A 21,808-nucleotide genomic window follows, 5' to 3' on the forward strand; every position below is an offset into this window, starting at 1 on the left:
GCTCCGAGCTGCTGCTCACTGGGGTGACACTCCCCAGCCCAAAGATGCTCCAACACCAAGCGACTGCTCAAGCGCTCCCTCAAATGGTCCCCAAATGTCTTTCTCTCTCTTTCTTTTGGAGGCAATGGGTTAAACATTTGTTTTTTCCAAAACCCTAAGGCAGCAGGGCCTTGCTGAAGGTGACAGATCATACAAGTATCCACAGAAGCACTGAATGAAACAATGTGTAAAGCTGATTATGGAGACAATATATCACCTGTAGGTACTGGTTGCCGCTTCTTGACTAAGTATTTCAATGTTTCCTGGATGTGTGGGTGTGTAGCGAGGCTAAATGCAAAGATCATTCCATGCATAAGGGCTAATAGACCAGACCGCTACTCCTTTGTTAATCCATTGTTAATTTGAATTTATATTTCAGTATTGACCTAAACTCAGAAGATAATAAATTGTCTATATAACATTTCTTTACACCCTTCAAACTCTTTTTCATTATTTCCAACACTGTTCTGGCCCTAATGCCACTCACATGAAGTGACTTTGTCTAGAGCCTGTCCTCAGCAAGAGTTTTGGCAGCTCTGGTTTGCAATCACCTGTGTGCCATTGGCGTCGCCCACGCCTCGAGCAGCCCGTGCAGGAGCTGCGAGCCACAGATCGGCAGGGACACATCACAGGGATCACAGAAAGGCTTTCCATGCCATCTTCAACACCTGGTGGCTGCTGAAATATCAGTGCCTTTGGAGCCAACGTTTCTGACTGTTAACCACATGCCTTTTGTGGCACCTCTTGGTCACTAAGAAACAGCGGGTGAAACCTCAAACATGAACCAGAAGCTGTGACATTCTCTTTCTCCGCCTGCTCTGTTTTCCCAGGGAGCTTTTAAGGGATACAGGCACTATATACTATGCTGGTGAAGCACTCCCCAGTGCGAAGGCAGCTCAGCTAGCGGAGCTGTTCTGTACCACTGCGGGCTGCTCTGTCGGTGCTCCGACAGCGACACACAGCGCAGAACCAGCGGGGAGCCCCAGCACCAGCCCCTCGTTGTGCAGCCCCCAGGGAAACTCCAACCACGCGAAAGGGCCAGGCAGCAGCTCTGCAGCCCCATGCAGGGCGAGGAGCAGCGCCGGGAGCCATGGGGTCACCGCTGCCGCAGGTGCAGCTCCACGGCAGGAGCAGAAAGCAGACAGCTCTCCCTCAGCTTCCCTGCAGCAGCCTCCACCCAAACTCGATCTCTTTGGCCCCTCCACAAGCAGGTGTCAAATCCGCAGCGTGGTGTGTGCTGTGATGGTAACAACTGCTCATATGGGCCTGGTTACATCAAAAATAGCACAAAACAACATAGCAGATTCATGGTAAGTGTCCCCGCACTTTTGTACGTATCACCTTAGGGAAGAAAATTTTCAAAAGCAGCGTTTGCCCATTAGTGTTTCAATATCACTGTAAAATACCAGAGCACCTACAGAAGAGGACCACAGCTCAACTTTGATCCAGCCCCAGGGACACAGTCCAGCCTCTCTGGCCCGGCTCGTGCTGCTCACGACTGCAGCTCCTGTACCAGAGGGATGAAGGGGCAGCAGGAGCACAGCCCTCATTCCCGTGCGTGGTCCCCACCTTTCAAATCACGCGGCTCAGGATACGATCCCCGCACGGGCAGTTCCCCATCTCAGCACCGTGAATACTCACCTCATTTTAACTAGTCGGTGGGGAGATGCCGAGACAAAGGCACGTGCTTCAGCGCTGCTAAAGCTGCTCATGGAATTGTGTGGAAGCATCAGCTCACTCTTGGGATTCCCAAAGCAAAGCTTTTTCCTGAAGACACAAACCTGCATCTCCCTTTTCATTTCTGAAGGCTTGTCCAAAAGTGATTAAGCATCATTCCAAACCCAGTGTCAGGCAAAGAGCCTCCCTTTTCCCTCTCTCCATTGTGAGAACCTTGCTTTTAGCACTGAGAAGATGGGTCACAAGCTGTCACCAGAGCACTGGTGCAGGTTCCCAGCTTTTCTTGCAAGGGCACGTCTGTGAGCCTGTACTACAAGACACTTTTCCATTTCCCACTTCAGAATGTCGCCTGTGAGTTCGGAGCACGCATACGTTAGGAATAAGAATAATGAATTGGTGATTTCATTAGCTAATTTTTCAGCCCATAAACATCTATGCCATGGCTTATGGAGAAATAATCAGGTAGAAGGCTAACACTTTGTCTCAAAATGGATCATTTTAGTACAATGATTTTGTTGCATAAACAGTGAGCTGAGAACTATCTGGATGAAAATAGAACTGTCCTCTCTGGAATTAAGAAAAAGCATTCCTACTTCTGCTATATTAAGGTTCATAAATTTATCACAAATCAAAATTTTGAGCCTAAAGTCTGACTGTCCATGCAAACCTATTTCAGCAGAATAGCTGGCAGAATGAGAAATGTATCTCCCATTTGCCCCAAATAGGACAGTGCTTCATTTTTTTGATAAAGTGGAAACTTTTCTTAAGGCAGAACTCGCAGCTGCTCTGGTGCTTCTGCTGTAGGGATGACCGTGCCTTGGCCATGCCAGTGGCCTCCCTTGCCTGCAGTATGTCCCATCGACATGGCTATCAACATCAGCAGGAATCTGAATGTTGAAAACATCATCTGCAGTGCCAACAAGCCCTTGCGCTTGTTAATAATCTCTGTATAAACTAATTTGGGCCTTGAGTACACATCCTTGAGGAGATATTTCCTACCAAATCTCAGTGACACGCTCCAGGCCCTGACACGGCACAACGACAACCAGTTGTGTTCTAGTTCAGGCAGCGATTCTGAAAGGCTGTAACTGTGCGTGTTCCTACACCAGTCTCACAAAGCCTCGTTCATTGTGGGATGGCAACCACACCATGGCAGCTGTCACACCTGCTCTACAGCTTTCACGGTGACAATGATTCATTCAAGCACGAGATACCATGAGAACCGCATCTCACTAACTTTCCAAAGGTGTCCACAGTCCTTAACATGACTGTTTCTCTGACTGGAAATATAACTTACCTTGTTACTATACGATATGTTTAAAAAGAAAAAAAAGCAGCCTGCTAATTAGTGCCGTTAGGCTGCGTGATGAGTTCCAGGTGTCAGAAGCGTGGCAGTTACACAGAGCTACAATACCTGTGGGCCCAGAAGTCCACGTGCTTGAAATATTCAGCCTCCTACTGAAGTCCCTGAGGCCTGATCCAATACTTGCGCATTTGCATACGATCCAGAAAGCTATTTTTTTTGTACTGAAACAAAGATGCACAGAGATGGGGTCAAGGCTGCTGTAGACCAGGTCCCCTCCATTTTCGTTGACTTGAGTAAAAGTTAAGAGCGTCACAAGTTAATGACGCCTTTTTGTGCCCAGATTCACAGGAGATGTTCTTACCTGCCCTCAGCCCTCCACGGGAGCCGGGCGACGCAGGAACGCGGCTCTCACTGCCTCCAAATCTTCCTCCCTCCTGGGCCATGGACTGAGCCATCACTTTGGGACTGACACCCGTCAGCGGGGACCGACAGACAGACAACGGCTGAGGCTGAGCTCATGTATTCCCTTTATTGAACTGTACTAGTTATTGCAATCAGATTAAGTCACATTTATAAAGCAGACCATCCAGTTGCACTGAAACCGATTATATTCATTACATAATTTTAATCACTGTCCGGTGAACTGGCAAATCCAATCAAAGCATTAGTCTTTAATTAAAAAATTAAAAAGAAATATTCAGACAATAGCCAAGCAATCACATCACGATGCACAGTTACCTAAAATTGCAATTAAAAAGCAGTTAACAAAAAAGGAAAAAAATCACACCTAATCTTTAACTATCAGTATAATACAGGAAGCAACAAAGGGCAACAGCATCAAAGCAGATTTATCTAACACTATAAATTCAGTCAGAAGCAGAAGCTCTAAAGTACACTAGCTGAAGCAGGACAATAAAAAATACTGAGCATGGAATACTTTTAATCTCTTCCATTAATATTCATTTCCAGCTGCTTATAATAGCAGCGCCTCATGGCCAAATCATTAGAGTTTTACATCTGGGTTGCAAATGACACTTTGATTGGATGTAATGTTCAAATGGTCCTCCCCACTGTGCCACCGTCAAGTCTTCTGCAGAGAGGTGTCCTGTCGTGCCAGTGCCTCACTGTGCGTGCTGGCTCAACGTGTGGTTCTGCAAAGACGAAGAAAGGAGACAGGCATGAGGGGCAGAATAATAGAAAGCATGCCCATACCCTCCTACTCAGTACCATTTATGCAGAGCTCCACATAAAAGCTTCGCGCTTATTACAAAACAAAATGCAATAAAGAAAAAGTACTCATAAGTAACAGCTGCCAATATGACACATTTGCTTTGTTCTGACAGATCTGTTAATGCTGGCATGAACTTCGAAAAAAAATGCTACGAGCCAAGTACTGCCATAAGGGGTTTTTTTTCCTTTCAATACATACAAAGTGGTAAAAATTCATGGGCATAAACCGCCTTTAGGGATTCCCTTAAGTGTAACAATTAAAAAAAAGGATCTGAATTGCTGGGGGAAGCCTCGCCGTATTTTTACTCCTTTATTCTGACTCGTACCGGGTGCAAGCACTGGCAGCAAGAGACACCAGATTGTGACATGCAGTCCTCGGTCCAAGAAACGCTTCGGCAACAGCAGCTGAACCGCCAGCTCGGGCAGCAGGGAACACGCCCAGCGGGAAAAGGCTGGACACGGAACCCAAAGTTAAACCTCTTTAAAGAACAGGCTTTGCTCTACACGTTTCTTCCAGCAGTTTAGCGTCTTTTTTGTTCCCTTTTCACCTTTTGGGTGGTTTGCGGCAGCCTCGTGCTATCGCAGGATGTCACGTTGGAGCACGCTGACCTGCACTGTGTGCAGGAGCCAGTAAATCCTTTGGCCAACCTCAGCAGCGCGTTGTCAGAGCAGCACCAGTTCACCCAGTTTTGTGTGCCGACTGAAAGCCCAGTCCTACATACAAGCTCAGCTTTATTCGCGTGATTATTCAACTATTTGAGCAACCAGACATGCACTTCACGGTGAGTTTTTCTTAAGCTGGATCCCCAGCATCCTGAAATCATAAAAATCCATCTGCATTCTTTCAAGCCTCAGCAATTGTATTGCTCTCCATCTGCCTAATAACAGAGCTGGGCAGGTCTGCCAGCTTGGAGAGTAAGTTTTTAAACACAAAATGAATTTTGAATCTGATTATTTATTTACGATGACGAAGCTTTAAAATAAAATCAGATATTTTAACTTTTCATAAATCATCTGGTCTTTCTATGCTACCCATCTCGACCAGGAAAAAGCGCGATCCTGCACGTTATCCAGAGGTGACGTCTCCCTGACGAGACCGGTCTGTGGGAAGCACTAAGAGGGACCCGCGATGCGGGGGTCCCGCAATGCTGACCCCGTTTGCAGGAGCATTTCTGGACCGTGCACTCCCAAAAAGTCACCACCAGGTGTCAGAAGCGCTGCTGAGTTCCTAAATCACAGCAAAAGTTGGCTGAGAGGAAACTCCGCACAACAACGCGTCGGGATTCAGCACGCCAGGAGGTGACGGAGGCGGCTGAAGCGTCGTCACTGCCCTTCGGAAATTAAATAACAATCAACTGACAAAACGGCAAAAGAACGGGTCCTCGGTGAGCAGAACACTGAGCACACGTCCATCTGTGACACTGAATATTTCAGAATCAAAACCCAGAAGTACAGTGCAAAGACCTGGAAGGCTTACCAGGGGATAACGCACTATACTCTAATAACGTCAAGTGAAGCGACAGTTGAAACTACTTTGCTTTTAGACAATTTCACATCACCAAACATAAAATCCAATGGTGTTTTACTCTGCTATACATGGAGATTTTCCTGGTCTTAACAAGGAATGACCTTTGCAGTGCTGCATCTTATTCTCAAATCAAGTAACAACTTTATGGACGAGGAAGGATGGAGCCCTACAAGCACGGTGGCAGGACTGGCAAAGAGCTTGTCTGCCAAACTGAAGCAGGAAAGCACAAAATTATTAAAGAATATCCGGGCTCTGTGCTCAGACACTCCTCAGCATTTTAACAATGGCCATTTCTCGTGCACTTCATTATAGTTCTATTTTTAGGTCATCCTGAATATCAATAAAAAAGCAAAAGGTTTACCATCTTCAAATCGAAAGCAGGGCTATTCGTGGCAGACAAATCCATACTTATTTAGGCAGTGTCGTGTAAAAGATAATGCACAATCAGCACTAGATGCGTGACGCACGGTCTACAGTCGGGGAACATGATTTCAAACTTGTGTGGCTGCTGCATTGATTACAGCAGGCAGGTCAATAAAGGAATGGTATGTGGCTCTAAATCTGATAATGAAGCTTTCATGGCGAGCCCTCCCTTCTCACACACGGGTTAATAATATGTTCTGTACACTCCTAATACAACAAATACACTCGGTTTGTGAGCGGAGTTTACACAAAGAAACAAACAGATTTTACTCAAATCCTGCAGCCATGCCGAGCTGGGTCAGGTAGGAGCTGAGAAACCAGCCCTTCTATAGGGCTATCAGATCAAAATATTCACATTTTTCATGTGCAGATCTTGACTTTGCCTTAACATCTTGGGAATGTACCATTTATTCCCTTTGCATGCATTACTGGCAATCGATATGCTGACTGGTCCCCAGATCAAGTAGTTAATAAATAAATGCATTTCAGACCACGCAAACGCGGCTTCCCAAAAAAGGTCCAGCAACCTGTCTCCTGTTACCAGTAACTATCACGTCTTATCTCTCGCTTCTCCTCCTCCTGCCCTGCGTGCGCGCAGCCCATTGGAACTGTGCTCTGCGGAGGGCAGAAAGTGCCCGGGATGTTCAGCACTCGTGTCTCTTCTCTCACACATGCATTTTGCATATTTGACCTATACTTTATTAAATAACCTCAACATTAGGTGCCTCTGTGTGTGGCGACAAAGCAAATGCCCCTGCCTGGCCAGACTTTGCATGAGCAGAAACAGCTTTTGCCCCAATGCTACACGGGGTGTTCCAGGCGGCGGAACAAAACCAGAAAGACCAGAAGGGAGCAAGGGGTTTGAAACACGTCCTATGCTACAGGAACAGCTCTGCCCAAGGAGCCTCTTCGGATTCATTGGGAAACTTCCCCCACCTTCCCAGCCGCAGGGTGGGCTGGTGGCAAACAGCTCAAGAGTGATTTTTCAACTCTGGAAGTTATAGTTTTTAAAAACTAAATATTAATGGTGATTCTCAAACGAAAATAGAGCAGCCACAAAGGCAAGGCCTCTCCACGCACGCGTGTGTGTCTGCACATGCTCACCCACGCATGAGGCCATCCCTACATCAGATGCGTTTGGGGCTGGTGGGAGACAGGACATGATTTGGAAGCTGAACATTAAAAATGGTTCTTCGCAGGCCCTGCTAGGCCCCCTGGTTTGTGCACGGCTCCCAGCTGACACCCCCCGGAATACATCATTCTGAGACATTACTGCAGCTGGAAAACCCCACAGCAGCGCTAAGTCACCTGTCAGGATCAAGCAAGTCACAGCTTATTTATAGCACAAGGTTGGAAAATTTCTTCTTTTCTTTTCTTAATAATCATGCAAAAAGGATGGCAATTCCGTCAGCCACGCCAGTGGGAAAAATGCAGCCACCCCGAGCCTTGGGGCTGTCACAGGGTTTCAGTGGCATTTTCTACTGGCAGCACAATCCCCAAATGAAACATTTGTGGAAGCGTCTGTGACCAAGGAACTGGGCAACGGGTTTTGCGGGAAATAAAAAGATTTCAAAGAATGGCTGATTATTGTCTGTGTAGATACTGATTGCTCTCCAGATCTTCCCTGGGGACACCCCCTGCCTGCCCTCTGGATGGAGATCAAGCCATTTGTGCAGGACATCTACAATGAATATTCCTCTGTTTTCCTACACGCATTCTGATGAAAACACTGGCATGACAATCTCCATTTTCAGAGCACCGTGTCAAGAAGGAAAGCATCAGGCTTGAAAGATGATCACTTACAGCAGTTCAAAGAACTCTTACAAGCTAGATAAAGACCGAGAGGAAAAAAACCCACACACAAAAAAGCAGCACATGACGGAGCGAAGCTCCAAGCCAGCTCGTCACGCTGGGAGGCTCCCACGCTGCAGCGCCGCTCGCTGCCAACAAATCACAGGTGTACGGCACAGGAGCAGGTGAACAAAATAAAACGCAACTGCGAGGGGTGTGATAATGGTTTGGGGCCGCCATACATCCAGTCTATAGTACCATTGTGCAGCTGGTTTGTATTTAGGTATTTGGTACCAGCTGCTCAGAGTTGTGCTGTCTGTGTGCGTGAGGGTATACACCTAAAAGACCGTATGTTATCCAGGGGTTAAGGAATGGCATGACAAGGCAGGTGATGCCTGCCACCCTCATGTGACATTCATCAGCATTCCACAGTGTCACACAAAGACGAGGACCCTGAGTCAAGGTTACAAAGCCTCTCTTCTCTCCCCTTTCACACCCCATTAAAATGAACAGAAACCATTCCCCAAATGGAATTATGGAGATAACAGATTCGTGTGACAGTCAACGGGAAACGCTGTGATGAGCCATCGCGTGACCCATCGACACGAGGACGCAGGTGTCTGTGTGTCCTGCCTGCCCTGCCCGCCACCTGGGGACACCGGGGATGCACCAGCACCCCAAAACACCCACCCCAGAATGGGAACACAGACCTGGGGTGACGCCTGGGTGTCTGCCTGACCTTGTGCCAGGCGGGTAACTCCTGTCACTCATGGCATTTCCCAATGCACAGGGCTCCTCCAGACCCTGGCGGGACCCCAGCTGCTCTCCCGGCCTCTCCCACCTCCCAGCCCAGGTTTCCCAGCCTCTCCACACACTGTAGGCTCCCCCAGCACTGGGGGTCTTGGCTGGGGACCCCTCAGGATGAGCCCCCTCCCCATTCTCCCTCCTTCTCCCCTCACAAGTGGGGCCGGGGGACCAGAGGAGCGACCTCCTGTGACTGCCAGCACCGGCATCTTGCCAGGCGAAAACTGCACCTCTACTTGCAGCCAAGGTTCAAGCCTCACATTTGAACATATATCTATATAAAATGGCAAAACAAAACCTCCAAACTGCTACAAACAGAAGTTAGAGTGTCTAAATATTTACGAAATGCCATCTGCAGCGTTCTTGTTTCAAACAGTGTTTTGCATCTTTTGAGTTCAAACTGGTCCAAAAAAAATCTCTCAGCCATTACTCCTCATTATACACCCATAAGCACATACGCCTATGCGCACAGGTACTATTTCCCCCTAACAGCAATCCATAAAGATGAAAATCTTCACGCCTTGACTTTATAAAGGGATTACTTGAGGCAGAGGACACAAGACGACCCTTGCTTTAGCCATTGGAGATTATGCTCTCTACAGAAAGCTGTGAGCCTTAAATTGGTGCTGCTCTAATCCTAAACTGGAGAGGCATTCAAGGGATGCCATGACCCAGAAGAGCAAGAGGAATAAACCTAAATTAAAAACAAAAACAGGGGAAAAAAAACCCAACATACTGAAGAGGAGGGGACAAAAAAAGGGAGAAAAGGACAAGCAGCTTCCTTTACAGGATAAACCTATTTATTTCTATTTTTTAATTTCTGGCCGCTCCTTTCTCTTTAGTTACAGACTCTAAAGAAAAATCACCTTTGCAACCCCTTGCAGTTTGTATGTGCTTATTTTTAGAACTGTTTGACAATTATCCAAGGGTCTAAGACTAACAGATGGCCTGTCTTAAAGCCTCATATGTTCACTAGTTTGCACTTCTGACAAACAGTAAATGTACTCAAGAGTGTGCCATAAACTGGGCTGAATGAACACTCAGAACACAATTTAGTTAATACACTTCATTAAAACTGATAGTGGTAACCAATGCTTCCCATAAAACCAGGTGTTAATTCCCCTTCCAGTTGATTCAGGTAACAATTACCCAGTGACATTTATATGTTCAGAGCAGCTTTGTTCAGGAAATACAGTTTCACTTCTTTCCTTTCCCCTGGTATTTCACCTACTACATAAAATGCTTGTAACAAGCGAACTCCAAGTTATCATGGTATTCAATAAAAAAATAAGATTGTCAAGGCAAGACAGGTTCATATGTCCCTTCTTTATTTGAAGAATCCCTTGAAATGCAGCAGAAGCACAGGGAAGGTGGCACCTCCTTTGTCACCGCTGCCTTTATCTCGAGCATCTGAGCGCTGCCGTGTGGCTGTTACGAAAAATACAGTTAGGAACCTGCCCTTTACAAGTTATTGAGCAAAAAAATCTCTTCGAGTGTCTAAGCAAATCCACCTGGAGGTTTGGTGTTGGCTGGAAAGTGAAGGCACATGTTTCCAATGGAAATACCTGTGCTGAGTTACTCTGGCGCTTGCACGTGCTCGGAATCACGGGGCCTCTATACTCACACCCCTTCTGTTCATTTTCATGTATTCTTGAATTTTGGTAGGCATTTCTATGTTATCCTGGGTTTGAAAAATTCCCTTTTCACACAAATATCTTTCTTAGAGTTATTTTCTGAGTGCCAGCCTTTTCTTACACCAGCTCAGGATTTTTTAGATGATTTATGAACTTCATTTTCTCTTCTAATTCAGGTTGGTTAGTCTTAATCAGACCTCGACAACTCACCTAACATGCTTTCCATTTTCCACTTGAGACTAATAATTTTGTATCATCAGTCTTCAAGCCCCATCACCTCTTTCTGTTCTTCTCTAAAAACTCAGAATAAACCAAGGTGAGCTTATTACAAGTGAACCCCAAATGTGAGCCTGGCACAGCTTCTCCTATTCGATTAAATGCCTCACTGAAAACTCTATACGTTTCTTCCAAAAACATTGAGTAAAATGCTGAAGCACAAAAGCAAACTAAAGCCTTGGGGAAAATCTCCTTACCGTGGCACTTTGGAAATAAAAACCCCAGGAGAAAACATTATGAAGAGATAACCGGAGTGTTCTGTTGGAGAAACCAGCGGTAAACACGGCGTGACTCACTGCGGCACCCAGTGAAACCAGGGAGCCAAGAACACCCGTCCCGAGGGACCGGCTGCTCCGGGGAGCTGCGCTCAGAAATGCTAATTCATCAGCGTCCTCGTGACTTGTTCGGCTTGCTCAAGATCAAAATAAGCTCAGGGAAGAACCTTACGCTTCCTAAATGTAAAGGGAGAGGGACGTATTTACTCACTGTTGTCAGAAGTGCATAAAACCAGAATAACTGTAGAATTGCTCCACTCCTCCAGCCCCACTGTTTCTCCCTGACTGAATCCCAGAGCCACTTCTGGTCCCAGAGCAGGATCCCAGTGCCCCACTTGGTCCCTTAGGCTTGGCTTTATTTAAAGCCTGAGGCATGTCTTGTTCATCCCTCCTCGATCTAAGGTAAATCACATTGCAGAAGCCAGTTAATTGTCTATTTCTGTGAGGGTTGGCATCTTCGTTATGGGACCCTTTGTGACTCTTCTACAAAACAATTTCTCAACTTGGCCTTTATTATAGGACCAGGACAGCGTCCTGTCACACTCTTTTTTTCTGATAAAATACTTAGAGCAAAAGGGAAAGGCTTTACATAGTACCTTTAGCAGTCACCAGTCCAAATGCATAGACAAAAGCTTCACTGAGTGACCGTTTCCACGGGAATATAACCCAACAAAAGCCAGGAAATTCAAAGTTGAACCTAAAGCTGGCTCCTGACCTTGCCCTGCTGTAATGCGGTATGGCGAGGGTCACTGAACACCAGCGGATGTTTGGTGGTTTCCTTTTCTGCACCAGTAAGGACCAGGTGTAAAACAATGAATTTGAACGCAAACGTTAATGGGGCCACACCTCGCACTCTTCACTTCCACAACACCCTCCGTTGAACGATGGGACTTGCGGTTGAATTCGGTTCCTTGGACCAAATCAGCAAGTGTGGACGGCCAGGCCTGACGCGAGCTGAGCCACCCACAGCTATGGCACAGCCCTTCCAGCCCTTCTTCCAAAAAGCAGCAACTACAGTAAAATTCTAACAGAACATGGGTCTGACAAACCGTACTGCGCCGTGCCGTGGATATTGCTGTCACAGGGCGCCCACGCACTGATAAAACCGCGTGATGCCTTGGATGTAGTGGCTGTTGTTGCTCGTTTCTCATTTCAAAAGCAGCATAAAAATCCTCCAATGCAACTGTCTCTGCTATAAAATAGCAAGGCCGCAGTTTATAAAGCCACCCGTTAGTGTCCATGCCACCAGCAGAGCAGAAACCTGCCTTGGGGCATCAACCCTAGAGGAGCCAGGGGTGCGGAACAGCCAAGCAGGATTTGTTCCCAGAAGTAAAAGAGGGACCAAAATATCACCAACACGAGACATCTCCTTCAAGCCATCACGACACAGAACAGCGAGGCAATGCTGTTGTGGGTTGTGTGTGAAACAAGTGTCACCGTTAAAAAATGGGATTTTCCAGCCAGTGCTACTCCATTACCGCAGTGTCACTGGTCCCGGGAAAATCTGACTTCTAAACAGCAAGATGCTACATTTTAAACAATCGTGATTTCACGCGAAGACTGAGAGCATGTGTCGGCCCCAAAGGAGGACGCATTTTTCAGCAGTAAATATACTCTAAACCTCCTCCCTGGTCCTTTTGGAGACACAGCAACGTAACGCTCCGACGACAGATACACTATCCGCAGTCAAACCTCAGTGCCCGTGGCAATTTATCCAGCTTTAACTGTGCAACAGGAGCAAATGAGGAGGTTTGGTGCTCAGGCTCTGCCAGCGCTGGCGTGGGAGCTGCTGTGACCAATTCTGCGAGTGCAAAGCCGAGGCAATTTAGTTAACATAGAATCACGGAATCATTTGGGTTGGAAGAGCCCCTCAAGATCATGGAGTCCAACCATTCCCCCACCCCTGGCACTGCCCCATGTCCTGAGAACCTCATGTCCGTCTGTCCAACCCTCCAGGGATGGTGACTCCAGCACTGCCCTGGGCAGCCTGTTCCAATGCCCCACAGCCCTTTGGGGAAGAAATTCGAACGATGAAATGCTAAGAAAGAACAGAAGGTCAGTGATCTGTCCATCAGCGTCTACTGTGCCACTCAGGTCACTGCTCACGCACACGTCAAACAGTCCCATCCCATTTTCGTTTACCATAAGCAGAAACGGCAGAAAAGGCACAACCTGCAAACAAGCTGTTTTCTAAATTGTTTTACCTTTCTTCCTTTCCCCTCTGGTCACAGCGAGGAGTGAGCAGGAGCCTCTTGTGCTCTGTAAAACCACCCGGGAAGCTTGGCCCAGGAGATAAAGCCCAGATTACACCCTGTATCTCCAACTCAGAGGCACACCCAAAGCCTTCGAAATTTCTTCATTAAACTGTTCTTCAAATTCCTTCTACCAGGATCAGTGTCGGGGGCTGAGCCAGCAGCCGCTCAGCATCGCTCAGGATTCCCTGTCTGGAATTGCAGCTCTGAAATACAGTGCACACGCAGCACCGGCGTGGCTGAGGAAACACAAGACGCTTGCCATACATTTATTATCTTCCCGGGGAAATGATATAGAGGACAAAAGAGACTATATTTACTCCCTCCCCAGCTGCTTTTACAATCTAATAATTTATTTCTCCTGGACATAAATTTCAGATTTAAACGAAATCCCCGAAACCTAAAGATGCCACGTGGTGGAGGCTGGGGCAGTATTTCTTTCTGCTTTGGAGATGGAGTGCGGAATGCATTGCTCTGTTAACCAGTCGCCTTAAATTTCTGCAGGGGGAAGAGACAAGCAATTAAACTGTGGCAGGCCCTGGATGCAAATCCAGGCGACTGTGATCGCCACCTTCACACACGGAGTTAAAAATATCTGGTTATTGAAAATTATTTTCTCCGTCCACGGGGGTTTATCTGGGTTTAGGCTGAGATGTTGGTTTTTTCCGCAGCAGCCATGCTGGGGGATTCTCTTCCAACATTTTCCTTGCACAGTAGCTGTATCATCCACATTTCTGCCAACAGGCGCTTTCTATGATGCAAGAAATCTCTGCAATTAGAAACAACCATATCCACTTCCAGGAAAATAAAACAAATAAAACACATCTCCAAAGCCTTCTCGTCAGCAGCTCAGACAGCACTGCTCTTAAAGCAAATGTGGAAATCCAGGGTATAAATTCACGTTAACTGTTACAAATACATCCATCTGTTCCCAGACTAACTAGTGACTGAAACTGATGAATCCACTGAAATGTAATTTTCGAGCCCACTAGCGTCTGTTCTCGGCTAGTAATAAAGTCAATGCTTTTCAGTAACTGTGCTTTTGAATGCCAATTTCCATTTAAGCAGGTTTGGGTTCTCTCTAAGAAAAAAAAGCAAACGCCTTTTCTTTCCAAAGGTCAAACGAAGCTTTTAAAGAACAAGCAACATTTCAGTGAGGACAAAACTCCAATCAGATAAATGGGCTGTGTAATGATTGAGAACCGCGCTGCCTCAGGTTTCCTGAACGGGCGGCGGGACGGAATTTGGCACAAAGAGCCCGATGTTGGAGCTTATCTCTCTTTTACCGCAGACAAGAAATTCACTAAAATATCTAAATAATGAATGTGGCTGGGGATCTCCGCTGGTGCTACTGCTGGTTCTGCACACGCAGGAGCAGAAACACAGGCTGCTCCACGGTGCTGTTATTAGGGAATCCTTGTTCTCCTACAATAAACATGGAATATTTTATCTGAAATGGCTTCTGCAGCACATACGATACAAGTTTCAGCTCTCTAAAAGTGCCAGCAAATTGCAGAAAGATAAGTTACAAAGACGTCCCTAATTTGCTGTGATGAATTGTGTGCATGCTTCAGTGATCAAAACTGCAGCTGAGACCTATTATATTTAATGATCTAGACATTTCTTGTGAAAACACTCAGGCATATAGTGTTATGTCTGGACAAGCATCCCCGTTTTGCTCTGGCAGCAAGCAAATGAAGAGCTGGAACTTTGAGAAGGATGCTGCACGGCACCTTGGGCGAGCTCTGCAAAGCAGAGGCTGGCCCAGCGCCGCTGTTTGCCGTGAATAGCGCCGAGGCTCTGCCCTCGCAGCGGCTCCCTCTGCAACGCGCGGCGGCTCCGCTGCCTGCCAGCGACGCTCGCAGGAGGGACCGCGCTTAGTCCCGGCAGAGCGGCTACTGCGGCACCAGAAAATCCAGGGGCCGCGTGAGAGATCCATTCCCACCAGCAAAGCGCAACGGGGCTTTTTGGAGAGAAAACAAAATAAAAATAAAATTATTTGCCTATATATTAGATAAATGTTCTGTTGCTATCTGTGTTCTGGAGGCTGGCAGGGCCAAGCGGCACCCGGACCCGCAGCTCACGGTCCCTCTGCTCAGAGCAGCTTCTCACCACCCTGCTATGGGGACAGGAATTTCACCTTGGGAACACGTGAAGAAAAAGGTCTTGAGGCTTCCAGGGCTTTACATCAATTTTCCTGCATGAATTTGGATATATTGTTTGACCTCTGCCTTTCCAAATTCATAAACCAGGAAAAAACAAGCTCAGAAAAAAGTGCTGGTGAAGCTTCCCTCATTCACGGTTATAAAAACCAGAGATGTGCAGAGAGAAGCCACACAGAATGTTCTTGCTGCCACACATTCAAGAGCCCTTCTTCTCCCTCCCTGGTCAGTTTGAAGCTCTCCCTGGCGTTCACTGTTCAACAAAACAGAGCGAAACACAAAAAGTGTGTGTTTGAAATCCTTATTTCTGGAGTCAAAGTGTTATTTCATTCACCTGAGGAGCTGCTAAATACTATCACAGTGGTAATTTGTGATAATATGGTGAAGAATGAAGAAAAGGTATTCGTTAATTGTTGACATAACAAAATTAATTTTCCATCCCTAAACTTTTTCTCATGTCTCCTGTGAGCTCTGATGCAATGGTACTGACTGGCACTGCTGAAATGCCAACTTGCATTTCTCATCCTTAATTTCTCTCTAAATGTCATTAGTAATTGTTATTGCCAGACCAGAGAGTGCAATCTGGTCTTTCTGAAAGAAAATCCATTTCTCATTTCTTCTCCTGTGCTTCCTCCTTTTGGTGAGGGATGGATGTTGAACACAGCCCGTGGGCTCTGTTTCCTAGAAGAGGGGAATGCATTAAAGTATCCGGAAGTAAAACATTCCTGCTTTATTTATTTACATATAGTATGCGTGGATCTTTATGAATACAAATAGTATATTCAGTAGGGTCCTTAAAGCACATATTTCAAGAACTCTAACAAGTCTTAATCAAATGAAACTAACAAGCAGGGGCACACAGTCCCCTCTCTGGACACTTCCAGAAATTACTCTTTTTGGTGGCCAGTGATGTTGTCAAATATAAAAGCATTATTATGTAATTTTTCTCTGTCACATGGAAAACAAACCCCTCCAGTGAGATGTGTAAACTGGCCTGGCTTTGATCCGAATTAACGCACCACCCTCATTCAGCCATGCAAGTAAAATGGGGCTCCAGCACTAAGAGCTTTGAGGTCTGTGTGCATGGGCAAACCTGCCCATGGGAAGGGCTGGCTCCGCAACCTACAGCACCTGCAATTCTTGCAGTTAAGCGCAGCTCCTACCAAATCTGGTCTCTAACACTTAGCAGCAAGTAGTACCTTGGCACCTCGAGCCAGGTTGAGGAGGAACCCAATGTGTCATCACAGACCTTTAACTCACTCCCCATCAGCAGCACATCCTACATTTGCGTGTCCGCGCTTCGTTTTGTAACATATATAATTAGCTCAAAGCTAGGCTGCACTTCCACGTCCACTAAACTAAAGGCATCTTATCTCCAAATAAATCGACATTTGGACGTTGCCAGGAATTGTACCCTCAATAAACACAATGGATGCATATAGGTTGTCTCCTGGCGGCGGCGGCTCCTGCCCATCTGTTGGGATGGCACGGTGCCTACGCCAAAGTCGCCTGGCCCCCGGCCCTAGGGCATCGCTGACAGGCACTGGCGGGTTTCGCCGGCAGCCGGCACACCGGATCCAATGCCATCTCTGCTGTAGGAAGCCCCTTCTGTGTGCCAGTGCTGCCACATTGGAACGACATGCCTCCTTACACTCCATCACACATGGTGACACCCGGGTGCGCTTAAGTGCATTAATGACTGAAATGATGCCTTTCACCTGGCTCCCTGCTTTTTCCCCTCCCTGCTCTGCATCGCTGATGGGTTTTCTGCACATGTTAAGGCAAAGTTGTGTACGTTTTGTCAGCCAGGGCCAGCCATGGAACAGCATGAATGGGGTAAGAAACCAAGGAGGGGTTTTTGTTACGGGACACGCTACTCTAGCGCCAGATACTTCCAAGCTTCATCTCACATGACTCTTGGCAGACTTGAGAGATCTTTCTGCACCTCACTGAAGAAACACAGAATCCCAGGATGTCAGGGGTTGGAAGGGCCCTGGAAAGCTCATCCAGTGCAATCCCCCCATGGAGCAGGAACACCCAGCTGAGGTTCCACAGGAAGGTGTCCAGGCGGGTTTGAATGTCTGCAGAGAAGGAGACTCCACAACCTCCCTGGGCAGCCTGGGCCAGGCTCTGCCACCCTCACCCCCAACAAGTTTCTTCTCATCTTTAAGTGGAACCTCTTGTGTTCCAGTTTGAACCCATTATCCCTTGTCTTACCATTGGTTGTCAACCTCAGGATTAATAAAGATGTGGCAACATATTGAACAGAATCATCTTTCCATATAAAAAAATGCCATGCCTTGTTGCTACGTCCAACACAGGGCAATCCCAGATTTCTGCACCCGCCTCAACAGAATGGGCCATGCGATTTGGATGATGTGGCTGCTCCAAAGGCGTCCCAGCTCCAGCGGCAGGAACCATCACCTGGTTTTGTGCCAGGGGAGCGGTGCTGAGACCACCCCGAGGTGCAGGAGCAGGACCAGCACCAGCTCTTACCCACCACATTCCCTCTGCAGGCATCAAGCCCAGGAAACCTCCAGCATCTCGCTCCCGCACCCCAAGCGCAGCCACTGCAGCAACAGCCCCAAGGCCTGCAAGGGCATCTCCGTGCTCTGCTCCTCATGAAAGCCTCTTCCTAACCCCAAATGATTAAACAGCCATATATTGTTCCTCCACCAAATTTAAACATACATACTGAAAACTGGAGACCTCATAGGTAAAACCCTTCCCTGCTGTGACGACAGATGAGAGATAAAACTTGTGGGTTTGCAGTCCATAAAGAACATTCAGGCAGGCAGACAGACTCAACATGATGGGTATGTGCCTACAGCACTTTTAATTTTTAATTATTGTTAGTTATAATTATCTGACTGCATCTGAATGAAACCCAGCAATATGGCTGGAATAGATTTTGGTATTGTAATTTATTAGCTTTGTAACTACTAATAATTAAAATTTAACAATACTCCAAGCACCATAGCAACATTTTTTAAGAAACGCTAGCCAAATCTGCTAGGATAACTAAAGCATTTTCAGGATTTTAAAGGAAGACTAACATATTTTTTTTTAAATATTAAAAAAGAGACAAAATACAAAGATATGAATTCTGTTCAAAGAAAAAAAATGGATTTTACTTGCAGAAAATTAATCCGACACATAATTTTGTGGGTGCCTCATACAAAACTCAGCAAGAGCTTGTGATTTGTTTCCAGCACAAAGTGGCTGGTGTTGAACATCTAAGTCCTGATGTACAGCACAAGTTATGTTAAATGAAAGCACTGCCTTGAGATAGAGCCACGTTTCAGGTCCCATTTGTCCTGCCAGCCACACACTCCCCCAGGGAAAAGTATTTTCTGCAACTTCATCAAAATACCACTGAGGGTATCGCTGGAGCCCAAAGCTCTGAGCTCCCAAAGCTCAGGGCTGTTTGGAAGAAAACTTTGACCTCTGTTCAAATAAACTTCCTTGTACCCCCAGGAAGTCAGTGAAGCCCATTTTTCAAGCAAGAGCTGAAGACATTAACCATTAAAAGAGTGAATAGCTGGGTCCAGACCCAAAATTGTTTAAGTCCTGATCCAGCGCTCTGAGCGTTGGTGACAAAATGGGCTCTGCGGACTCACAGAATCACAGAATCCCAGAATGTCAGGGGTTGAAGGGACCTGGAAAGCTCATCCAGTGCAATCCCCCCATGGAGCAGGAACACCCAGCTGAGGTTCCACAGGAAGGGGTCCAGGCGGGTTTGAATGTCTGCAGAGAAGGAGACTCCACAACCTCCCTGGGCAGCCTGGGCCAGGCTCTGACACCCTCACCCCCAACAAGTTTCTTGTCCTCTTTCAATGGAACCTCCTGTGTTCCAGTTTGCACCCATTGCCCCTTGTCCTGTCACTGGTTGTCACCCAGAAGAGCCTGGCTCCATCCTCCTGACACTCCCCCTTTCCATATTGATCCCCAGGAATGAGTCCCCCCTCAGTCTCCTCTCCTCCAGCTCCAGAGCCCCAGCTCCCTCAGCCTTTCCTCACACGGGAGATGCTCCACTCCCTCCAGCATCTTGGTGGCTGTGCTGGACTCTCTCCAGCAGTTCCCTGTCCTTCTGGAACTGAGGGGTCACAACTGGACACAAGATTCCAGGGACTCGCCTGGGTGCTGGGGGTCCCACACAGGCCCAGAGGTTCTTGTTCTCCTCACGTGCTTTGGGGGACACTGCGCGACCCAGGTGGCCCCAAGGACCCCTGGAGATGTTGCTCCTCGTTGCTCTGCTCCTGGTGAAGCCACCACGTCCCCCATGGGTGTGTGGGGGCTGCAGTGCCCCGCTTGTAGGACACAGCCCTCCATAGGCCTAACACCCAGCCCACATGAAAAGAGACTTAAAAATAAAACCTGCTCAGGGCTTGATCTGCTGTAATCAGCAGAAAGAATCCCAAGGACTTTGATGTGGACCAAATCAAGCCCCCGGAGGACGTTCATGGTAAATCATTATTAATATAATGAGTGCAATCTCTGTGCAGCAGCTCATGCCTGTTTATGGCTATATGAAAACTGCCAGCTTTTCACATAAAATGAAATGAGGACGGAGACAGACCACGGTGTTAGCCAATGAGCCATAGTAGCTGCTCTCCTTTCGATATGCGTACGTTTAAAGAAACTGGGCACTTCAAATGACAGCAAATTCCTCCGGTGAAGCTCCCTTAATTTAGTGGCTTGACATATCTCCAAATCTGAACAGAAAAGAAAGCCCTTTATTCATAGCAGGCAATAAAACACCTGAACACCTGTGCTAGGAAAGACCTGGCAGGTACCCTGCTCCCTTGGTACCTGGATTATTTGCGCATTGTTTATTATATCCCTTGCCTTAGTTTTCCTCAATTGTAATCATTTAAGAGGTAACAGTATGATTAACAGTACACAAGCAAACAGCAGGGATTAATCCTTTAAATACAAATAACTTCATTGGCTGTGCGATGGCTCCTTGGAAAAAGCAGCGTGGCAAAGGAGAACCTATGAAAATCCTCCTTAAGCTTCCCCTGAAAAATCACTGCTCAGTCACAATTTGCTTAATGCAATTGTCGCTGCAAGCAGTGGAGGAGGTGTCCTGCTCCGAGTCGCACCACAGATACAACTCTCGCCGTCATGATTTCTGATCTACGGTGTTGGCAGGGCTTCTACCTTTTAAAAACCAACATTTCGGTTGTTGGGGAGCCAGCACATCTCCCACCTCTGAAGCCCGGGGGGGCGGTGGGTCCTGGAGACGGGGCTAGGGGTGCTGGAGCCCTCCTGCCCCCAGCCTGAAGAACCCTCAACCCTCCACCGGTTTCAGTGAAGGGAATGAAATGCCATAGCCTTGGTGTTCTATATACAAGCTATACATTTATTTTTTTCCTGGAGATTTTCATCATATTCATAGCTGTCAATCTGACAAATTGAGGATGTGAAAAAGCCGGAGCTGCCAGCCTTTCCTCCCCTGCCCTAAGGGTACGTGTGATTATCACACATACTGTTTCCTTTGTGTTTCCTACTTAACCTTACCCTGTTTTCTTTCCTTGTTTCCAGTGAGATAATGTCAGCACTTAAATAACATTCTCTTTTCTTCTGGCAAGATCATCAAGGTAACCTCCCTGACTCATCGCTCCAGATCCACACCAGAACTTCCACCGTGTATAAAACGAGCTCAGCTCCTCAGAGCTTGCTTAAGCCTTGGCTTTACAGCTCCATCAGATGGTGTAAACTTCAAAGCATAAACTTGTATTAAAATATAACCGCCAGTTCAGAAGCGAGAAGAGGGTTTGAGCGCTTGCAGAGCGCGATGCTGCCGAAGCAGGATTTACCCCAAGCCCCACAAGTACATTTACAGTAGTGATATGTCCCATCCCATGGCACACGTGTGTCTTTCTGGGCTCTCTTGGTGTTGACCCAAACTGTTTAAAGCAATGTTCACAAACCAGTGGGGCTAATTCGTGCCGCTCCACAACACCTCTACAAGTTACCTTCTCCCTGCCCTTCTTGTTTCTCTTGCTTTCCCATCATCACCCTACTCTGAATTTCTTCTTGAAATAGTTGAATGCTCATTTTTGAACAAAAGTTATTTTCAGTGCTTTCACTTAAAACTACAAAGAAATAAAACAAGGCGTAGGTTCAGATTTTGACACCAGTTATTTTACCCCAGTGGAAAGCAAGATCAGAACTGAAAAGTCAAATTCATCCAGCGGAACCTCTTGATGAACGGTGATTTGCCCACACGAGAACAGTTACGAGCCTAAAAGGTTTATGCAGATTTAACTCTAACTAGCAGCTGAACAACCGGTTCACTAAAAGCTGATACTAAATCTTCATTACTCAACAAAAACACAACCAACAGTTGAGGAATTTAGAGCAGAACATCAGAAACTGATGAGATAATCACACCAAGGCAGGCTG

At 46.8% G+C, this 21,808-nt stretch overlaps 1 protein-coding gene across 5 annotated transcripts in view; it reads right to left on the bottom strand.

Moving 5' to 3' along the window:
* Positions 1-3,537: 3,537 nt before the first annotated feature.
* The window catches only part of ZNF423 (zinc finger protein 423), a 220,810-nt gene continuing 202,539 nt past the window's right edge, over positions 3,538-21,808 (bottom strand). For all 5 annotated transcript variants that reach the window (XM_071814436.1, XM_065848420.2, XM_065848419.2 and 2 more), the window contains one exon: positions 3,538-4,173. In XM_071814436.1, the coding sequence (XP_071670537.1) occupies positions 4,144-4,173 (30 nt within the window). In that variant the 3' untranslated portion in view covers positions 3,538-4,143. The remainder of the gene's footprint in view (positions 4,174-21,808) is intronic.

The sequence above is a fragment of the Patagioenas fasciata genome, chromosome 13 (genome assembly GCF_037038585.1).
Source record: "Patagioenas fasciata isolate bPatFas1 chromosome 13, bPatFas1.hap1, whole genome shotgun sequence".
Lineage (NCBI taxonomy): Eukaryota > Metazoa > Chordata > Aves > Columbiformes > Columbidae > Patagioenas > Patagioenas fasciata.